This window comes from Sinocyclocheilus anshuiensis, unplaced genomic scaffold (genome assembly GCF_001515605.1).
Source record: "Sinocyclocheilus anshuiensis isolate Anshui unplaced genomic scaffold, SAMN03320099.WGS_v1.1 scaffold1480, whole genome shotgun sequence".
NCBI lineage: Eukaryota > Metazoa > Chordata > Actinopteri > Cypriniformes > Cyprinidae > Sinocyclocheilus > Sinocyclocheilus anshuiensis.
Genome location: NW_015540932.1, coordinates 207,104 through 227,897, shown reverse-complemented (window position 1 = coordinate 227,897; position 20,794 = coordinate 207,104). Strand labels below are relative to the sequence as shown.

General features: G+C 35.2%; 2 protein-coding genes and 1 long non-coding RNA gene across 11 annotated transcripts in view; 2 read left to right on the top strand and 1 right to left on the bottom strand.

Moving 5' to 3' along the window:
- The window catches only part of vta1 (vesicle (multivesicular body) trafficking 1), a 34,956-nt gene extending 25,877 nt beyond the window's left edge, over positions 1-9,079 (top strand). Inside the window, exons 5-7 of one of the 3 annotated variants that reach the window (XM_016487435.1) lie at positions 264-446; positions 3,495-3,575; positions 8,035-9,079. In XM_016487435.1, the coding sequence (XP_016342921.1) occupies positions 264-446; positions 3,495-3,575; positions 8,035-8,180 (410 nt within the window). In that variant the 3' untranslated portion in view covers positions 8,181-9,079. The remainder of the gene's footprint in view (positions 1-263; positions 447-3,494; positions 3,576-8,034) is intronic. The other 2 variants (XM_016487434.1, XM_016487433.1) reach the window with 2 other exon arrangements.
- A 2,737-nt stretch (positions 9,080-11,816) lies between these two features.
- The window catches only part of adgrg6 (adhesion G protein-coupled receptor G6), a 42,202-nt gene continuing 33,224 nt past the window's right edge, over positions 11,817-20,794 (top strand). For 6 of the 7 annotated variants that reach the window (XM_016487428.1, XM_016487432.1, XM_016487429.1 and 3 more), the window contains exons 1-2: positions 11,819-12,053; positions 15,663-15,745. In XM_016487428.1, the coding sequence (XP_016342914.1) occupies positions 12,052-12,053; positions 15,663-15,745 (85 nt within the window). In that variant the 5' untranslated portion in view covers positions 11,819-12,051. Of the gene's footprint in view, positions 12,054-15,662; positions 15,746-20,794 lie in introns of all 7 variants that reach the window. The other variant, XM_016487431.1, reaches the window with a different exon arrangement.
- On the bottom strand, positions 12,610-20,524 carry LOC107689446 (uncharacterized). The gene is made up of 3 exons (XR_001634335.1): positions 20,460-20,524; positions 13,314-13,320; positions 12,610-12,620 (listed from the first exon to the last, which is right to left on the bottom strand). It is a non-coding gene; the product is annotated as an uncharacterized LOC107689446 (long non-coding RNA).

Here is a 20,794-nt window from a genome sequence, read left to right as displayed (position 1 = left end):
GAACATAGGCATCTTTTCAGCACTGAATAGGATAATAGAAAACTGAAAAGCCTGATTAGTGCTGGCAGCAGACAGTTCAGAGCTCCATTAGTTGTGGAAAAATGACTCCAGGAAGGATAGCTTCATTCTGAATTGCATTGGTTTTATCAGTACTCCCAAAACAAAGTTGAACTTTCTGGACGCTTTCACAACAAGCTTAATGTTAACAAAGCGTAATGCTGTTTGCGTGACCATATTTGCTTGTTTTTTTCTCTTTACTTTAGATGATGAATTTGGTGCAGAGGGTGGTGGTCCTTCAGAAGCTCCTCACAATCCACCCCAACCTCAGGCTTCTTTCCACGGCCACCCATCAAATCAACCCCCAGCATCCAATTTCAGTAATATTCAGATACCTCCTGGGTCTCACACCCCAGCCAATACACCTGCAGAGATTCCCCATCCAGAAGGTAAGCTAGCTGAACTTAAGTGTACTTTATAACCATCTGCCATGCTTCCACTATACACTACTATTGAAAAGTTTGGGGTAAGTAAGAAATTAATACTTTTATTCAGCAAGGACGCATTAAATTGTTAGGAAGTGACACTAAAAACATGTATAATTATACAAAAAAATATATTTCAAGTGGATGCTGTTTGTATGCTCTTTCTATTCATCAGAGAATCGTGAAAAAATATATCACTGTTGCACAGCACAACTGTTTTAACATTGATAATAGTAAGAAATGTTTCTTGAGCACCAAATCATGTAGCATTAAAGACTGGAGTAATGGCTGCTGAAAATTCAGCTTTGAAAAAAAAAAAATTTAATTATATTTTTAAATATATCAAAATAGGAAATAGTTATTTTAAATTGTAATAATATATCACAATATTACTGCTCTTACAAAATCTTACCAAAATCTTTGTGTACTTAGGAATCATGTTTTTTTTTTTCTTGTTTATGGACAGCCATGCATTTGATAAAATTTAAAATCAGTATTTGCTCAGTTTGTGTGGGCAGCGATTGATGAAAACTGATTGTCATTCATAACACAAATCCCTTGACTCAAACGTACAGGTTAATTAGTACTTCTCAGAGGACTGGGACAGAGCTGTAGCATGTTTGCTTGTGTATTTCATGTTCAGGGTTCCTGTTTTTCTTTCTAAAGTGCAGAAAGGCAGGCTCAGGGTCCCCATGAGGGGCATGTTTCCCCTGGTAACTGCTGTCCTCTGTGATTAGTGCTTCGGCTTCCAGAAACGGAAATGACTAATCTGCAACATGGCACCCCAGAGGTGCAACCACTTAATTTGATCATGCATAGCATGCTCTCATTTCCTTGCTCTTGTATTTGACACTGTGTCAGCTCTCAGACTCTTTAGATGAAACCAAAGTGAACTTTGCTTTAAGTAAAATGTACCTTTTGTTATTTTCTTCCATGGAAAGATTGTGCTCAGCTGTAGCTGGTAGCTGAGTGCATCTACATCTAAATCAGTTACAGCGGTCTAAAATAAATGGGCGAGTTAAATAATTCATTACAGTTTTTCAACATCCTATCAGCCATGATTGCAAATGCAAAAAACGCTTTCATGGTTATGAGCTAATGGACTTTTTTTTTTGAGGAACAAAAATGTTTCAAGCTTAAATCAAATCATACTAAAATGTCACTTGCATAATAGATTCGGCTGATAAAATTCTGCGTGTCCAAATTTCACATTTTTGTATAATGTTTGTTTCCCTGTGCTGCCAAGTATCTCCTTGGCTACAGGAAGTTGCCCTGATATTTTCCGATTGAAGCAACCTCTTCAAAAAGGCTTTTACAACTAAAGCCCTCCAACAGTTGACTGGCAGTGAGACTTATTTGTTCCATGATTTGTATTCATGATAAAATTATGTGAGAAAATAATGCTGTGAACATAGGCATCTTTTCAGCACTGAATAGGATAATAGAAAACTGAAAAGCCTGATTAGTGCTGGCAGCAGACAGTTCAGAGCTCCATTAGTTGTGGAAAAATGACTCCAGGAAGGATAGCTTCATTCTGAATTGCATTGGTTTTATCAGTACTCCCAAAACAAAGTTGAACTTTCTGGACGCTTTCACAACAAGCTTAATGTTAACAAAGCGTAATGCTGTTTGCGTGACCATATTTGCTTGTTTTTTTCTCTTTACTTTAGATGATGAATTTGGTGCAGAGGGTGGTGGTCCTTCAGAAGCTCCTCACAATCCACCCCAACCTCAGGCTTCTTTCCACGGCCACCCATCAAATCAACCCCCAGCATCCAATTTCAGTAATATTCAGATACCTCCTGGGTCTCACACCCCAGCCAATACACCTGCAGAGATTCCCCATCCAGAAGGTAAGCTAGCTGAACTTAAGTGTACTTTATAACCATCTGCCATGCTTCCACTATACACTACTATTGAAAAGTTTGGGGTAAGTAAGAAATTAATACTTTTATTCAGCAAGGACGCATTAAATTGTTAGGAAGTGACACTAAAAACATGTATAATTATACAAAAAAATATATTTCAAGTGGATGCTGTTTGTATGCTCTTTCTATTCATCAGAGAATCGTGAAAAAATATATCACTGTTGCACAGCACAACTGTTTTAACATTGATAATAGTAAGAAATGTTTCTTGAGCACCAAATCATGTAGCATTAAAGACTGGAGTAATGGCTGCTGAAAATTCAGCTTTGAAAAAAAAAAAATTTAATTATATTTTTAAATATATCAAAATAGGAAATAGTTATTTTAAATTGTAATAATATATCACAATATTACTGCTCTTACAAAATCTTACCAAAATCTTTGTGTACTTAGGAATCATGTTTTTTTTTTTCTTGTTTATGGACAGCCATGCATTTGATAAAATTTAAAATCAGTATTTGCTCAGTTTGTGTGGGCAGCGATTGATGAAAACTGATTGTCATTCATAACACAAATCCCTTGACTCAAACGTACAGGTTAATTAGTACTTCTCAGAGGACTGGGACAGAGCTGTAGCATGTTTGCTTGTGTATTTCATGTTCAGGGTTCCTGTTTTTCTTTCTAAAGTGCAGAAAGGCAGGCTCAGGGTCCCCATGAGGGGCATGTTTCCCCTGGTAACTGCTGTCCTCTGTGATTAGTGCTTCGGCTTCCAGAAACGGAAATGACTAATCTGCAACATGGCACCCCAGAGGTGCAACCACTTAATTTGATCATGCATAGCATGCTCTCATTTCCTTGCTCTTGTATTTGACACTGTGTCAGCTCTCAGACTCTTTAGATGAAACCAAAGTGAACTTTGCTTTAAGTAAAATGTACCTTTTGTTATTTTCTTCCATGGAAAGATTGTGCTCAGCTGTAGCTGGTAGCTGAGTGCATCTACATCTAAATCAGTTACAGCGGTCTAAAATAAATGGGCGAGTTAAATAATTCATTACAGTTTTTCAACATCCTATCAGCCATGATTGCAAATGCAAAAAACGCTTTCATGGTTATGAGCTAATGGACTTTTTTCCCTCTTTTGGAGCAGCACAGCCCGTCAAACCAGTGCCTGTTCCACGAACCATGCCAGTGGTCGATCCTTCACTTCTAAACAATACCCAGGAAGGTAAGCTTTTTGTTTGAAGATGACTCCTCTACACTGAAATCCAATTTCACTGAAGTCAGCAAACAGTCATGACAGAAAGCATAGAACCTCATTTCACAGATATGATGGACCTCATTTTCTGCTCATGAAGCCAGAGGAAAAAAATCAGACATTGCACTGGATTTTCTGAAATAAATTAAGGTTTTATGGAAAGCAGATTGACTCTTTTGGCTTTCCATAGTTGGTGGGAACGGCCACAGATGAAGCTCAAAATTACATTCCCTTACTACCAGCCATTGTGTCACTGGAATGTACCTTTAATAAGAATTATTGCAGATTGTGCCCAAAGCTGCTGTTGGCATTCAGCCTGCCAATTAAATAATTTGGCTAATGAGTGAGGTCATTTCATATACAATGACTGTCTATTATTGCTGCAATTGCCAGAAATAGAGCAGACTGAGAATTTTGTAATGCATGATGTAATTTGAACAGATACAAATTTCAGATGACAAAAAGTTGCTTTTCTAGCTCAACCAGACGTATATTAATTAAAAACGGAGTATCATTTGATATTGTTTTGGCTAATTGAAGTCTGTCTGCTATAGTAACTGGTACCCAGACAGGGACAAATAAGGAAGATAACACATAAATATAACCTCAATGTAAAAAGTTTGCATTGTCATACTGCAAATTGCTTTTCAAAACCATCCTTTCTGAACCATTGAGGTCTTTCTGAGAACATATCGGCTATCACATTGTCTAATTGGATTGAAAGTTTGCACTGCATGAGACACTAATTGGTGATGGAAAACAAGGCTCTGAAGGTGAGGTGATTTTGGTAGGGGTCATCCTCCCAAGAGTTACAATATCTGAACCCATTTAAAAACCTGTTTATTTGATATTGCACAGACCAAAGTAAAAAGAATGCATTCATCCATGAAACCAGGGATTAGAAACTGTTCAAGCAACAAAAACTTTTTTTTTCAGAAGCTAAGAAAAAATGGGGAAAAAATGTAGTATTAATTAATGAATAATAAATAATTTGTATATTATTTATTATTATTTAAATACTGTAATTAGTTAGACAAAAAATAGTAGTTATAAATAATAAATAATAGTAAAATAATAATATCAGTAATAGTAGTTATATAGTAGTTATTTCATAATTTATTCATGTTTAATCAAATATTAGAATTAGCTTTATTTTCAGTTTTCATTTTAATTAAGGATTTAGACTTTTTTTTTTTTTTTTCAATTTAGCTTTAATTTTTTTTTTCTTATTTATATAATTTATTTTTTATTAGTACTTCAGCGTAGATGTATTTTAGTTAGTTGCCAAGCCAACATTTCTAATTATCATTTTAAATTTTTTTAAGTTTCTTTTTTTTCAACATATATTTATTTATATTCTATTTTATTTCAAATAACGAAAACTTTTTTAAAGTTTTAATATTAGTTAAAAATAATAGCAAATCTGATTCAACTTGAAAACGGCATTTAAAATAAACATTACTGAAATAAAATGACTTTCCTTATTTTTGTTGTTTTGAAGTAAAAAAATATCACTGACATAAGATGGTACTATGTATAAGATGTCACATCTTTTACCTTTATGATTTTGGTTAAGTGTATAATATTATAGCATACTGAATCCTTATGGTTTACTCCTGTTGTAATAAATAGGTAAAAGACTTTGAATTGAATCCCTTTTCTCAACTCATGCTGATCTAATCACTATTATCAGAGTAGTTAATGGTGATCAGTACTTGCAGGACAGTGATGAACAAGATCAGCAAACAAGCTGATATACCGACATGCCTCCGAGACAACTGCTCTGCCTACACCAAACAATAGCAAACCAATTACCAATTACAACAAGTCCCAGGGTGGATCATGTCACTACAGTTTAACTGGGAAATGTGTCTTCGTTAACAAACAAATCCTTACGTCACAGAACCTGTACTTACCAGCAGTCACGTGTAAAGACCTAATCAAGCTATAGTCTTGGGTGAAGGTTCGTTCACACAAAAATGAAAATTAGCTTGTATTTTACTCACCCTCAAAGCATCCTAGGTGTATATGACTTTCTTCTTTCAGACGAATCCAATCTGAGTTATATTAAAAATTGTCCTGGCCCCTCCAAGCATTACAATGGGGTTAAGCAGGTGCTTTTTGTCAACAGTCCAGAAGACGTGAAATAAAGTGCGCGCATCCGTAATACATAATATTCTGGACTGTTGTCAAAAAGCACCCGCTTATCCCCATTGCAATGCTTGGAGGGGCCAGGACAATTTTTAATATAACTCAGATTGGATTCGTCTGAAAGAAGAAAGTCATATACACCTAGGATGCTTTGAGGGTGAGTAAAACACAGGCTAATTTTCATTTTTGGGTGAACTAACCCTTTCAGTCCAACTGCACCAACCAAGCAGGCCTCAAATATTCTACTCATTCGTAATGCATTTCCAGTTATTTCTGTGTTCTTTTCAATTGATCAGCATACAAGTAGATGAATATTTGTGAATGACACAAAGATGAACCAGTTTGAGTCCCATAAATGCACAAATACGCTTTCTGTTCCATATTTCACCCCCTCTACGGCCAAAATAAATGACGACCAAGGTCACAACATTACTAGTGTAGTAACTTGTTGAAATGTTCTTGAAATCGAGCATTTCAGTTGAGAGAGTTCTGTGGTTATACTCTTCCCAGACTGTGTGTATATTGTACTAATCGAGGTGCAAGCAGTGCTATTGAATGAGGCAAGAATGTATTATGGTTAAATATTAATACTGGAGAGGAGACAGGATCTAGAGATCTTTGTAGGTTCCCAGAAATGCTGTACCTAAAACTATTTTGAAAGCTCACAAGTGCTTTGGTGGTCGTCTCTGTCCAGTTCATTATTTGGTTCCCACATTATGGATTCAGCTCAAACTGTCACTCAGAGTGTCACTGTGAGAGCCAGCATAGTTTACATTGTGGTAAAGGCATTCGTGCACCATGACTATAATATTTCACATGCCCACTGGCAAATGCCTTAACTTAAGTATTCATAAACTAGCTCAACCTCAGCTCACCCTATAATTTAATGTGCTGGTGGGCACTGGAAAGACATGCATGTGTGAAATGGGTGCATGGCTTTCCCAGAATTTTCCTCTGGAAATCATTAAAATACTAGCAGAGAAGCTATCTGGTAATATCTGTCTCATGTTATATTTATTTCATTTTTATATTTACTAATAGTTTTTTAATAACTTAATATACACTATACTGTTTAAAAGTTTAAATTGTATGGCTTTTTATCTTTATCCTTATACTAAGTCTGCATTTATTTAATCAACAGTACAGTAATAACAATTATTTGACATTATTGCAATTTAAAATAAATTTTTTCTACTTTAACGTTAAGTTGAGTTGAGTTAAGTTAAAGCTGCAGTCCGTAACTTTTGGCGCTGTAGCGGCTGGGCTACTCCGCAGCGGTACCTACCTGAACCAGTCTAAAATAGTCAGAATATAAACACTTATTATAGGTGTACCGTAGTGATTCAGGACAAGCCAAAAACACGGTTTGGAAAATGGATTCATGGTGTACTCGATTATTATATACATTTTGTACATTTTGAACAAAAAAGTTACGGACTGCAGCTTTAAGTTAAGTTAAAGGGGTCATATGATGCGATTTTAAGTTTTCCTTTCTCTTCGGGCTTGAACTGATGGTAAAACTAACGACATTATTAACTGTCTTGATATTTACTTTGAAAGCTGAAGCTCGCGATTATGGTAAGGGGCGTTACATTTCCGACACATGCTTGTGGTGTTCGGCCAATCACAATGCACTGGGTCAGCTGGCCAATCAGAGCAGACTGCGCTTTTGTCAAAGGAGGGGGCTTTGTTGAAAACAACGTGTTTGAGAGAGGCGGGGCATAGAGGACCTACAATAATGTACAGTATTTGAAAAATAATGTGTTTTTTGAACATTAAAGCATGTCAACATATTCTGTTACACCAAATACACAAAATAATGATCTTTAAAATAGCATCATATGACCCCTTTAAGTTATTCCTGTGATGGCAAAGCTGCATTTTCAGCAGCCATTACTTCAGTCTTCAGTCACATGATCCTTCAGAAATCATTCTAATATGCTTATTTGGTGCTCAAGAAACATTTCTTATTGTCATAAATGTTGAAAACCGTTGTTGTGCTTAACAATTGTTGTGCAAAAAGTGGGAAAAGAGCTACTTTTTTCAGGATTTTTAATTAAAAACAATTGAAAAGAACAGGATTTTTAAAAACATAATCTTTAAAAAAGTTGTAAATGACTTCACTATCACTTTAAATAGATACATTTCTATGTGTCCTTGCTGAATAAAAGTGTTAATTGTGGGTTTTTTTTAAACTGATCCAATAATTTAAACAGTAATGTGTGTATATATTGTGTGTGTCTCAAGTTTAACTCATGTAAATATTTTCTTTTTACAGGTGATGTGCGGCTCACACCAGAAGACTTTACTCGGGCTCAGAAATACTGTAAATATGCAGGCAGTGCACTGCAATATGAGGATGTGGGCACTGCCATCCAGAATCTGCAGAAGGCCCTGAAGCTACTAACCACTGGCAAAGAATGAGACCATTGTGCTGTCCCCCCTAAAACCACTTTATCAGAGATCTGGCCCAGAGGAACTGAAAAAGGGCCTTTTCCTTAGCCCCATCTGTATCAAAAAGAGACACGCCACAGGACGCCCCCCCCCATCACTCAATACAACATCTGTTTCTGCCATATTGGATGTCAATAGTTGCTCATTACTAGACAGATGAGATACAGATACAACACTAAAAAATCAGGTGCATGTGAAAGACCCTTTCAAATTCTGAGGAGTTCATACATATTCATGGTTTGAGGTGTTTTAATGTTTTTTTTTTCTGGCTTCACAACAATTTGTTTAGATATGCATGGACATGGAAGCATGTCTCAAGATATCTTTTAAGCAGGAATTCTCATCTTACCTCAAGCTCTCTGCAATATGAGCTTTAGAGACATTTTGCCCTTAACTACTTTTACTACTTTCCGTTCACTTCTGTGTGTATGCTTCGGGTGAAAGGATTCTGCAGTTAGTTTACATAGTAACTGTTTTCTGCCGTTAGTTATGCATTGCTCTGATCAACAATAAATATTTTCTTGGTCAGCTCTTTTATTGGTCATTTGCAGTGCACGTTTGGTGGTTGATTATTACATGTAGTCATTATGTGCTGCTTTCCAAGGTGTATGCATTGAATCATGTGAACTATAAGCATTGCACACATGCAGTTAGAACATGAATAAGGATTATAATAGTGTTAACTTTGGATTCCTGCACAGACAGCCTTAAATCAATGGCAATTATAAACCAAATCAAATTGAAAATGTGTGCAGATTATTCGGCTGAATTAAATTCAAAAGATTTTCAGTCATTTTCTTATTGAAGCTGTTTCTGCTACAGAATAAAAAAAGAAAAGAAAAAGTAATTGCAATTTTTATCTTACATGTCAGATAAACTCGCTATTCTTTAAAAAATAAAAAAAAGTTACAATCACGAGATATAAAATTATGACTTTTTTTCTTGCAATTCCAAATTTACATCTCACAATTCAGTATTTTTTTCTTCAGAATTCTTGAGTTTATCTCTCGCAATCATGTCTTCGCAGAATTCTGAGATTATCTCTCACAATTCTGACTTTTTCCTCAGAATTATGAGTTTACGTCTCGTAATTGTGACCACAGAATTCTGAGCTGAGATTCTGAATCTCAGATTGATACTACTACTACTACTACTACTACTACAATTACAAGATTTTAAAGGTAACTTGCAACTTTTTATCTCATTCTGATCTTTTTTTTTCTTGCAATTACGAGTTTATATCTCAGAGTTTGGACTTTCCTTTTTAGTGTCTCACAAGGGAGTTAACATCCCACAGTTAGATATAAACTCAGGATTGTGAGAAAAAGTCAGAATTGTGAGTTTTAAACGTCGCAGTTACCTTTTTCCATGGTAGAAACGGGCTTCCATACTTTCTCCTTCACTGTCATAAATGCTTTTTTTTTTTTTCATGCATAGTTGATTTTTTAATCATTCCAGGTGGCAGTAACAGTAAAATGTGCTGCAGTAAGTATTCCTGCAGACTGAAAGACAGGGAGGATATTGTATTTCAAAGGCACTAAAGGTAATATACACTGAGTGTAGTTATGTTATGATGGGTCATTTTTTACTAGTCACAACCTGTTCAGCCCTATGCATGACTGAACATGGTCAGTTCAGTGTGCATATTCAGGAAACATCTAATTACAATAGACAGTTCCTGTTGTTTTCTGCTCAACTTGTGATTGTTGCGGTCACATTAGCGGTGTCACTGTTTTCCTCTCTTTCCACAGTTTAGCCTGACGTGTAATAGAAAGGGCATTGCACTTATCTGGAAGTAGACAGAGCTATCACTGCATGCATCTGCATTTGCCTGAATCCTTTCCTGTCTCACTGTGGATGCAAATGAACATCACCTGGGATTTTCCATCCCACCTGTCTTACTCCTTTGTACTCTGGTTTAATTGGCTTAAGTGAATTTTCAAAGTAATGTATTGCTTCTGATAAAATCCATCTAGGACAGCATATACATTTACACTACAGCGGAGGATTAAACCATAACATTATGTCTGTTAACCTTTAAAAATTAACCTTAAATTCTGAGTGACCGCATTCATCAAATCTCGTGACTTTATAATCCCTTTTTAGTGTTTAAAGTGTTTAAGGGTATTGACGTTGACGCACACAGATAACGTTTATGACTTGATCGCTATCAGTGCTGTGGGAATAGAGAAAGCCGTTAAATCTTTTTTTACCACCATGTATGCTGCATTATCATTAAAAGTTACCATGTTTTGCAATGGCTATTGAGCAGAACAAATTAGTAATTTGTGAACAGCAAAGAATTTGGAAGGATCGTTCAAATCTTAATTTCTGGCTCTGTAGTTGTTTTTTTTTCCATTCAACATCTTCAGCCAAGTTCCTGTGTTATGGTGATAAAATGTCATTGTGGCTGTAAATCTCAATACTAAACAAAACATATAAATGTAGCTAGCCTATAATAAATGTCCATGTTATTGTGTATGGGTTCTCACACCCACAATAGATCAAAACCGAACAGTCCCCTTCAGGGACTCAATCTGATTCAAAGAAAGGCAGGCTCTTCATCCAAATGAAGGATGACAAAATGTGTAGTATTATCATTCATCAGCTCATAGGCTTGTCGTAAACAGGAATTGGTTACAAGCACATAACCTGAGATTTCTGTAGAGCGTACTATTTGACCTGAATGTTGAAATGTAAGTATCTGACGTAGCCTACATGCAAATACAGTTATCCGACTTGTAGGAACTATCTAACTGGAAGATCTTTGACGCTGAAAACAAAGTAGCTAGCATGGGTGACTGAGGACAAGCTCATCCTTACAGTCCTTTTATAAGGTCTTTAACAAATTAGTAAGAAGTAATCATTTGTTCATGAAAATATAATTAGAAAAAATGACTGAATTCTATAGGCTATATTTTGTTCTTTGTATTTTTTGTATTTTTATTTTCTCATTTATTTTAGTTTAACAGGTGATTTATTTAAAGTTACATATGAAAAAACTGTATATAGCCTATATATATTATATAATATATATTATATAAAATTATCTTTCTCCCATTTGTAGATTTTTATATGTAGTTAATAAAATGTGGTAAATTTAAAGTTATATATATATATATATATATATATAATAGCCTATATAGTTAATATATATAGTTTTAAAAAAATCTAGTTCTCTCATTTATTTTTTCTCACGAGTGTATGTTTACTGTAGCCCATATATAGTTAATATAATGTAGTTAATTTAAAAATTATATAATGTATAGTTAATTTAAAATTACACACAAAAAAAATATTAATATTATATATATTTCTCATCTATTTTTCGTTTTTTTTTCCTTCACACGTGTGTATTATTAGCCTATACCTAAATAAGACATTTTATATAAAGTAATCATATGCTTAATTATACATTGTTCTACATTGTTGCTCATATTAACGTATTTAATCCTAGCAACAGTGCGTACCAAACACTAATGTAAAGTATTCATGTATTTCTTTCTTTCTTTCTTTTTGGGGTCTCCTCGGGATTTCTCTCACTGGAGGGTGGGGCTCTATTGAGAACTGCCTCCAGCGGTTGGACAAGCACAGTTTTGTCTAGTAAACTCTTGTTAACGCTTTACCCAGCATCTGTCTGCTCGGAGAACAGGTTTATCCGAGGTTCAAAAATAGATAGTGCAATTAATTTAAAAATATCTCCGATGATGATATGTGTGTGTTAGTCACTGGCGTGGCGCGTGAAAGTTGATGGTGGGCTGCCTCTCAAAAGTTCTCACAAGTTGTTCAAACAGGAGAAGAGATATAATGCTTCTTCAACGAGACGAGCTTCAATGAAATAATGTAAGTGACTTTTTGAACTACTTATACGTTTCTTTGTGAAATTAGCCGAACGTTACATATTCAGACTAAATCTCAAGTAAATAAATCTTGTGGTTTTCCCTGGTTGACTTTCGCTGACAATAAAGGGCTCTGATTAGTTGAAATAGAATTTGACCAAAAGATATTGATACGTTTTAATGAATGTTTAAAATATCGTCTAAAATTAATCCTAATAATAATACTATTAGAAACTGAGTGAGCTGTGAGACCGCTTTTTATTTTTATATATTTTCTCTTATTTTAAACAACGTTGATATTCAAGTAGGTCATTTACTTTTATAAATGGGAAGTGCATGTAGTCTTGTTTTATGAATAACTGATGTATTGTGCGCATTTAGTTGTATTTTATATCTTTTACTTAGAGTGAAATATCCATGGCCCAAAAGAATGGGTGTCACATTACAATGTTGGTGGGCAGATGAATTGCTTATTGGCCTTTTAGATGATCGCAAATAAAACTGTAAACAACTCAACTAGATAGTATTTAAAATGTCTAAGTCTAAATTATAGCTTCCACTCATAGTCTGTCTCTCTCACTATAGTAAGCTGCCTGCCTGCCTACACAACGTTTTTAGGCATCACAGACATTTGATGTCCGCCAGACTACTTGATTTTAAGGCACAACCATGAAGTAGGTTAATGTGAAATTTCTTAGGTCATTAGATGAGATGAGCTCATGTCAGAGAAAAATGAAAGAATGATGAATATCCCATTTACCTGTAGTGTTGACAGCTGTGGTGTTTCTGAAGATAGTGAAGTAATTAAAAACTGTTGAAGTACTTTTTAGTTACATCTAAGGTTTAGGTTTTGTAACTCAATAGTAGTTCATATTAATGCAAATTATTTTTATTTTGCATTATGATTTTCTTAGCATGAGAGTCTTAGCATTTTGAATACCAGAAGCCCCTGTTTCTGGTTTTCCAACTCATTTTTGCCATGATGAATCGAGTTCTTTATGCTGCTCGCACGGTCCCTTGAGTCGCTGACCCCATTCATGTGTATTTACATATGCTTAAGCGGAGCGTTCTGAACAATATTAATATGTTCCCTAATGTCATGTATTACATGAATTTTATATGGTGGTCTAAATAAATGGCCTCATTCTGATCACTCATGCCAAATGCACCACCTTACAGAGATGATATGAGGATGTTTATTTAGAGCTGAAAAATATGTAGTAACATTATGATTTGTAACAATGATTTATGTCAGGGTGTTGACTACATTCCTCTTAGATAAGATTCCCTTCTCATTTCATGCCCTGTTTAATGATTTTATTCCAGTTGTGGCTTGCCTAATGAATGCTACTGATGGCATGTTGTGGTTGTTTAATAAAATATGAATTCAAGGCCCTGTCTATTGTCCTGATTCTGCCTTCGCTTAACTGCACTGTGGGCTGAAAATAGAGATCTCTATTATCTTTTGACAATGGTTGTTAAAATGAAACAAGATCTCGGGACCTCACACAGTATCTTGTAACTTCACACACTTCAAGTCTTGGCAACAAAAGCTTACAGACTATGTGTTATTAACCATATCAAATGAAGCATTGCGTTAATCTCATTAAAACATACTCCATCTCACATGGAGGGAATTTTCCATCCATTTATAATAATGAAGACATTTATCGCTCTAATGCTAATACAGATGAACAATGCCCAATTAAACTAATAATGTCTTCGTCAGAATAACTTACGAGGTCTCTAGTGGTTGTCATCTCTCGCTGGAATCTTCATTTTCCATTAGACCTCGGATAATGACTCACCAGAACTCGCCTTCTTAGAGGCAGATTTCAGATCAGGGGTTGTTTGTTGTTGTCCAATTTCAAATTTTGCATCTTAATGTGGTTTGTAGTGAAAAGTCACAGATATGTGCAGTTGATTCTTCTGAGGTGGATGTGTGGATTGGTGCTACGTGCTTTCTAACTTTACTCTTTACTCCTTGATTCAGGAGAATCATTTGAATAACTTCTTTTTTTTCTAGTTCTTTAGAAAACCAGCTATGTTCTTATGTTTTCAAGAGCTTGGGAAAACAATACGCTGATCTGAATAACATTGATATTTATAGCTGTAACATCAAGACTGTTTTTTTTTTTATCTGTAAAGAACCAGAACCAACTCAAGAACCCAAAAAATGTCCACGATAAAGGGGTTCTTTTCTGCATCTGTGGTGCTACACGGAATCATTGAAGAGCCTTCCCCTTCCAGTAAAAACCTAAAAGTTCTGTTGGAGGTTTTGCAGCTAGTCAACAATGTGTGATTAAAAAGCTCTCAGAAGGACCATTTTAAAGTTGAAAACTATGCTGATAGTGTCAGTAGCCTCTGCTAGAACAGCACAGTCTTTTTTTATGAAGGAATGAGAGCAGGGACTCCTGGGCAATGCTCCATACAGTCCATTATTGTGGATCTGAAGAACCAAAATAGTGATCCATTCTGAGCAGGTTTTAGACTGCAATCATTGCTTTTAAGGGGATGTGCTGTAGATTCTTTTGTACTGCACATCTCAGTATCCTGACCTCTTTTTGAACATGGATGGACATTGGATGGTTAGTGTATTGTAGGGTTAACAATAGTTTAAAGGGATAGTTCACCCAAAAGTGAAAATTTCTTACGCTCATTTTGACTTTATTTCTTATGTGTAACACAAAAGAAAACCTTTTAAAAAATGTCCCTGATTTTTGTCCGTACTATGAAAGTCAATGGAGTTCAATGTTGTTTAGACCTCACTGACTTTCAAAATAATTATTTTGTGTTCTATACAGTCATGAGACGTTGACAGAATTTACATTTTTTGAGGGGTGATCTGTCTCTTTAAGACCGTGAAACGGCATTGTAGTTAAGCATTATAATTTTCTTTTTTTTAGATACTGGTTTTCTGTATAGCTAAATTGCTTTTTCAAGGTATCCTTCCGTTTATTTTAGCAGCTATGATATTTTTTTACATGCATGAACCACTTTAATAGATAACACTCTGTTATGTTTTTTTTTTTGCCTCTGGTTTCCTGTCATTTCAAGTTTTGCTTTGTAAATAGTGGTGCACCCCTTTGTAAACCTCACCATCCGTGATCTTTTTCAGCAAACTTATTATGGCTGACGTGGGAGAGTGATTAGTCATTATGTAACGGGGCAGTTTTTGCATGGCTGTGGTCACTGTTCTGACAAGAAAAAATGGTTTCCATGCCACAAATACATAATTTAAACCTTCAAAGTTCTCCCAAATTATAGATGCATGAATAAAGATATTGTGCTCCTGCGTGTGTGTGTGAGAGTGAGAAAAGCTAATGCATGAAGTTTGTGCCAGTTGCCGTGTATGAAGTGTTTTAAGTCAGTGACTAAGAAAACCAGAGACAACAGTTCATGACGCTATTTGCATTTTTTGCACAAATAAACTCGAATTTGTTTCCAAACATCCGTCAAATAATGTTCCCAGCTTTAACGGCAATCCATTTAATGAAACCTCTAATGCAGTTGTGGTTTTTGTGTATTTACACTGTACTGAAATTACATGTAAGTAATAAATTGAATTACGGGTTTTTTTTTATTTATTTAATTCGCTAAATCTGATTGGCAGGATTTCGTTCATCAGTGGTAGGTGGTGGAGATGGAAGTTCCAGAATGCAGTTTTCCTGCTGCTGCTCTGCTTCTCGACTTCAGGTAAAGGAGCTCTACAGCTGTAAATGTAAAATGTAATAATGCAAATAGTGTGTTATCAGGAAATGTAAGCCATAGTTAAGTTCTGATCTGAGTTTATATGTATATTGATTGCACATCATGCTAATCAACATTGCTTCCATTTCATGAATTCATCTTTTCCCCTTTTTAATGTCATGTTTCATATTTTCAATTTACTTTTTTCACTGTTTTCTCCATTCAATTTATATGTATATACATGTTTTGAACTTTCTGTCAGCTTCCTTACATTTGTTTAAATAACTTTCTTGCTCTGTCATGCTTTTTTAATCACCTTTGACATGCTTTTGTTGTCCTTGTCCTAGTCACAACCAGTTATACATGAAAAATATCTCATAAAAAGACATTTTTTAAAATAACGCCACATTCAGTTTAGTTGTGAAGAAAGATCCTACATATACTCCTCCATATATAATTAAAACAGGACCCAAGGGTGAGATCTGGCTCTGTCAGTGGGCTCACAGCATGCATTGGTGGGCTAAACTATTTACCGAAACTGCTTCTGTTTGTAGGCCAGTCATTACGCACAACATTTGTAGTTGTTTTTGTGGAGCTGACTAATCTTTGTTACGACAGAGTTATTATTCAGACGTGTTATTAATGTTTTCAGAACCAAAAAAACATGGCCTTAACTGGCAGCTTGAATCCTTAATCGGCCTGTTGTTGCTGAATTTAAGTTCCCTGTGCGCAGTAGTCGAATTGTAAAAAAATTTCAGGGGGGATGGTGTGGTCAATTTCTTTTTCGGGGGGATGGGGGGGTTTGTGGGTCCTGTAGCTAATTTTACATAATGATTTCAAAATTTGTCTAATTTTTAAAAAGGTTTTTATTTAATGATAAGACCGTGAAACGGCATTGTAGTTAAGCATTATAATTTTCTTTTTTTTAGATACTGGTTTTCTGTATAGCTAAATTGCTTTTTCAAGGTATCCTTCCGTTTATTTTAGCAGCTATGATATTTTTTTACATGCATGAACCACTTTAATAGATAACACTCTGTTATGTTTTTTTTTTTGCCTCTGGTTTCCTGTCATTTCAAGTTTTGCTTTGTAAATAGTGGTGCACCCCTTTGTAAACCTCACCATCCGTGATCTTTTTCAGCAAACTTATTATGGCTGACGTGGGAGAGTGATTAGTCATTATGTAACGGGGCAGTTTTTGCATGGCTGTGGTCACTGTTCTGACAAGAAAAAATGGTTTCCATGCCACAAATACATAATTTAAACCTTCAAAGTTCTCCCAAATTATAGATGCATGAATAAAGATATTGTGCTCCTGCGTGTGTGTGTGAGAGTGAGAAAAGCTAATGCATGAAGTTTATGCCAGTTTCTGTGTATGAAGTGTTTTAAGTCAATGACTAAGAAAACCAGAAACAACAATTCATGGTGCTATTTGCATTTTTTGTGCAAATAAAATCGAAACATTTCCAAACATCCGTTGCGTCAAATGATGTTCCTGGCCTTAACTACAATCCATTTAATGAAACCTCTAATGCAGTTGTGGTTTTTGTGTATTTACACTGTACTGAAATTACATGTAAGTAATAAATTGAATTACGGGTTTTTTTTTATTTATTTAATTCGCTAAATCTGATTGGCAGGATTTCGTTCATCAGTGGTAGGTGGTGGAGATGGAAGTTCCAGAATGCAGTTTTCCTGCTGCTGCTCTGCTTCTCGACTTCAGGTAAAGGAGCTCTACAGCTGTAAATGTAAAATGTAATAATGCAAATAGTGTGTTATCAGGAAATGTAAGCCATAGTTAAGTTCTGATCTGAGTTTATATGTATATTGATTGCACATCATGCTAATCAACATTGCTTCCATTTCATGAATTCATCTTTTCCCCTTTTTAATGTCATGTTTCATATTTTCAATTTACTTTTTTCACTGTTTTCTCCATTCAATTTATATGTATATACATGTTTTGAACTTTCTGTCAGCTTCCTTACATTTGTTTAAATAACTTTCTTGCTCTGTCATGCTTTTTTAATCACCTTTGACATGCTTTTGTTGTCCTTGTCCTAGTCACAACCAGTTATACATGAAAAATATCTCATAAAAAGACATTTTTTAAAATAACGCCACAATCAGTTTAGTTGTGAAGAAAGATCCTACATATACTCCTCCATATATAATTAAAACAGGACCCAAGGGTGAGATCTGGCTCTGTCAGTGGGCTCACAGCATGCATTGGTGGGCTAAACTATTTACCGAAACTGCTTCTGTTTGTAGGCCAGTCATTACGCACAACATTTGTAGTTGTTTTTGTGGAGCTGACTAATCTTTGTTAGTTATTATTTATTATTCAGACGTGTTATTAATGTTTTCAGAACCAAAAAAACATGGCCTTAACTGGCAGCCTTAATCGGATCAAGTCACAACATGTTGAAAAAAACAGAACAGAAACTCATATGCTACATTTACAATGTACAACAGACAAAGGGGCGCTCCGCTTTCCATTCCTTATCCTCAAAACGACGGCACAATGGACAGGGGTAACTAATTTTACATAATAATTTGTCTAATTTTTAAAAAAGGTTTTTATTTAATGAAAAATTAGCCTTATTAGATGAACTATTATTTATAAGCTTTTCTCCCTTCTTGGGCCTGAAATGGAGGAATTTTGGTCAATATTGATAATTAAACAATATTTTGCTAAATGGGTTTTTGTGCTGAAAACTTGGCTGGATTAGTCCTGTCATGGATAAATAATGATGACAATAAAACCACCAGTAGGTGGCAGCAAAATCTGTGTATCATTCGATCATTCGTTTTTTGATTTAATATTGAAAGTAGAAAAATGAGAAAATGGCTCCTTTTTCTTTTTTTTTTTTTTTTCCAATAAACGAAAAACAAGAATTCATCTTAAATTTTCGTTTTTCGTTCATGGGTGGAAAAATGAATAAACAGCTTGAATATTCGATTTCTACACGTTGGTGGGAATTAAACGCCCCTTTCTGCTGATTGATCAGCCGAAGATCAAGAATAATAGTAATCGTAATAGTAAAATAGTAATAATAATCAGAATAATAGTCCTCCACTGCTGCAGTTGTACGGATTAATAACCCATTTGATCAATTTCATATTTTTCTCATCAAACAGACTAATGAATAGCTCGACACAACTCGTACCGGGGCAGAGTCTAACTACATTATATAACTCTAACAGTAGGCTATTTAATATCTGTTGTTCTCCGGTTGTCAGTCAGAATGACAGTTCTTGTGTGAACATATGCCTATATATACCCAAGCCAATTTAATATTCTTTCCTTTTTGTCTTAGTGTTTCAAATATTTATTTTGAAACGAATTAATTAATTAATTTCTTAATTAAACAAACAAACAGACTTACTGGGTGAGCAGGGTAGGCTATGACAGCTGTCATATCATACCCTGCCATGCCCAGCTGATGCAAAGAATAGAATTTATATCTACACAGAAGAAAGCCCTGTCTAGACTCTGCCCCAGTATGAGTTGTGTCAAGCTATTCATTAGCCTGTTTGTTTGATGAAAAAAGATTAAATGTAGTTGCAATAAATGCTTAAGAATCCATACAACTGCAGCAGTGGAGGACTATTATTCTGCTGCGTGATACTGCGGAAGAACTGATGACGGCACGGTTTGATCTTCGGCTGACCAATCAGCAGAAAGGGGCGTTTAATTCCCGCCCACGTGTAGAAATCGAATATTCAAGCTGTTTATTCATTTTTCCACCCATGAAGGAAAAACGAAAATTTAAGCTGAATTTTCGTTTTTCGGAATAAAACAAAAAAATGGAAAGGGAGCCGTTTTCTAATTTTTCTACTTTCAGTATTAAATCAAAAAAACGAATGATCAAATTATACACGGAAGCCCCTGTTTTGATAAATGATTTATTGAATAGTTCAAATCAAACGACTCATTCAAAACGGCTGATTCAATTAGAAACGTAACAAGCCTGCGTCCCAATGTGCATAATATCCATCCTAAATTCTATGTGATATTAGTAATTTTCAGTACTTTTTAGGGCAAAACGGCTGATTCAATTATAAACGTAACAAGCCTGCGTCCCAATGTGCATAATATCCATCCTAAATTCTATGTGATATTAGTAATTTTCAGTACTTTTTAGGGCAGATAGGCTGGATAGTATGCACATTGGGACGCAGGAAAAGTGTCCATCTGAATGGGCCGTTGAATCACTGGCTCACTTGATTCGTTCAAAAACTTGATTCATTCAAGGAACGAAACACCATGTTACTATGCACTGTTGTATAAAATTAATAGCACATTTGTGCTCGCGCATGTAGGCCTTGTAGGTATTTTTTCTTTAATTGCTTGAATTATAAGGTTATTTTACCTGTATTTTAATAGGCTTCATCGCGCAGTGAATGCTTTTGGACTCTCAAGACGTGTTTTTGTTTGGTTTTTGCAAGGTCGATGACTCGATAATGTCAGCTCTCCTATCATCTCTCAATCCCTCACAGTTACACATACCATTGGTGCTCGCACATGTAGGCCTCCTGATATTCAGAAAAGTACATTGCTTGTGCAATTAATATAAAAACTCATACATGGGTATTTTTTCTTTAATTGCTTGAATTATAAGGTTATTTTACCTGTATTTTAATAGGCTTCATCGCGCAGTGAATGCTTTTGGACTCTCAAGACGTGTTTTTGTTTGGTTTTTGCAAGGTCGATGACTTGATAATGTCAGCTCTCCTATCATCTCTCAATCCCTCACAGTTACACATACAGCACAATAACATTATGTCAGGGGAATTTTTTAAAATTCTAATGAAGGAAAAATCATACGTTTTCTGTTGTCATCTTTTTAAAGAAATTCAAAAGTTGCGCTTGAACCATTTTGCGCGAAAAATGACGAACACTTGCTTCCGCTTGTGCGCAGCTTGTTACAGAACAGAGTTCTGATTGGCCAATCGCCGTTATTAGTGAATTATCTTAAGTAGATCATTTTAACATTTCATTTGCATGATAAGTTTTACATAATACACATTATATTAATCCAAAGGGGATGG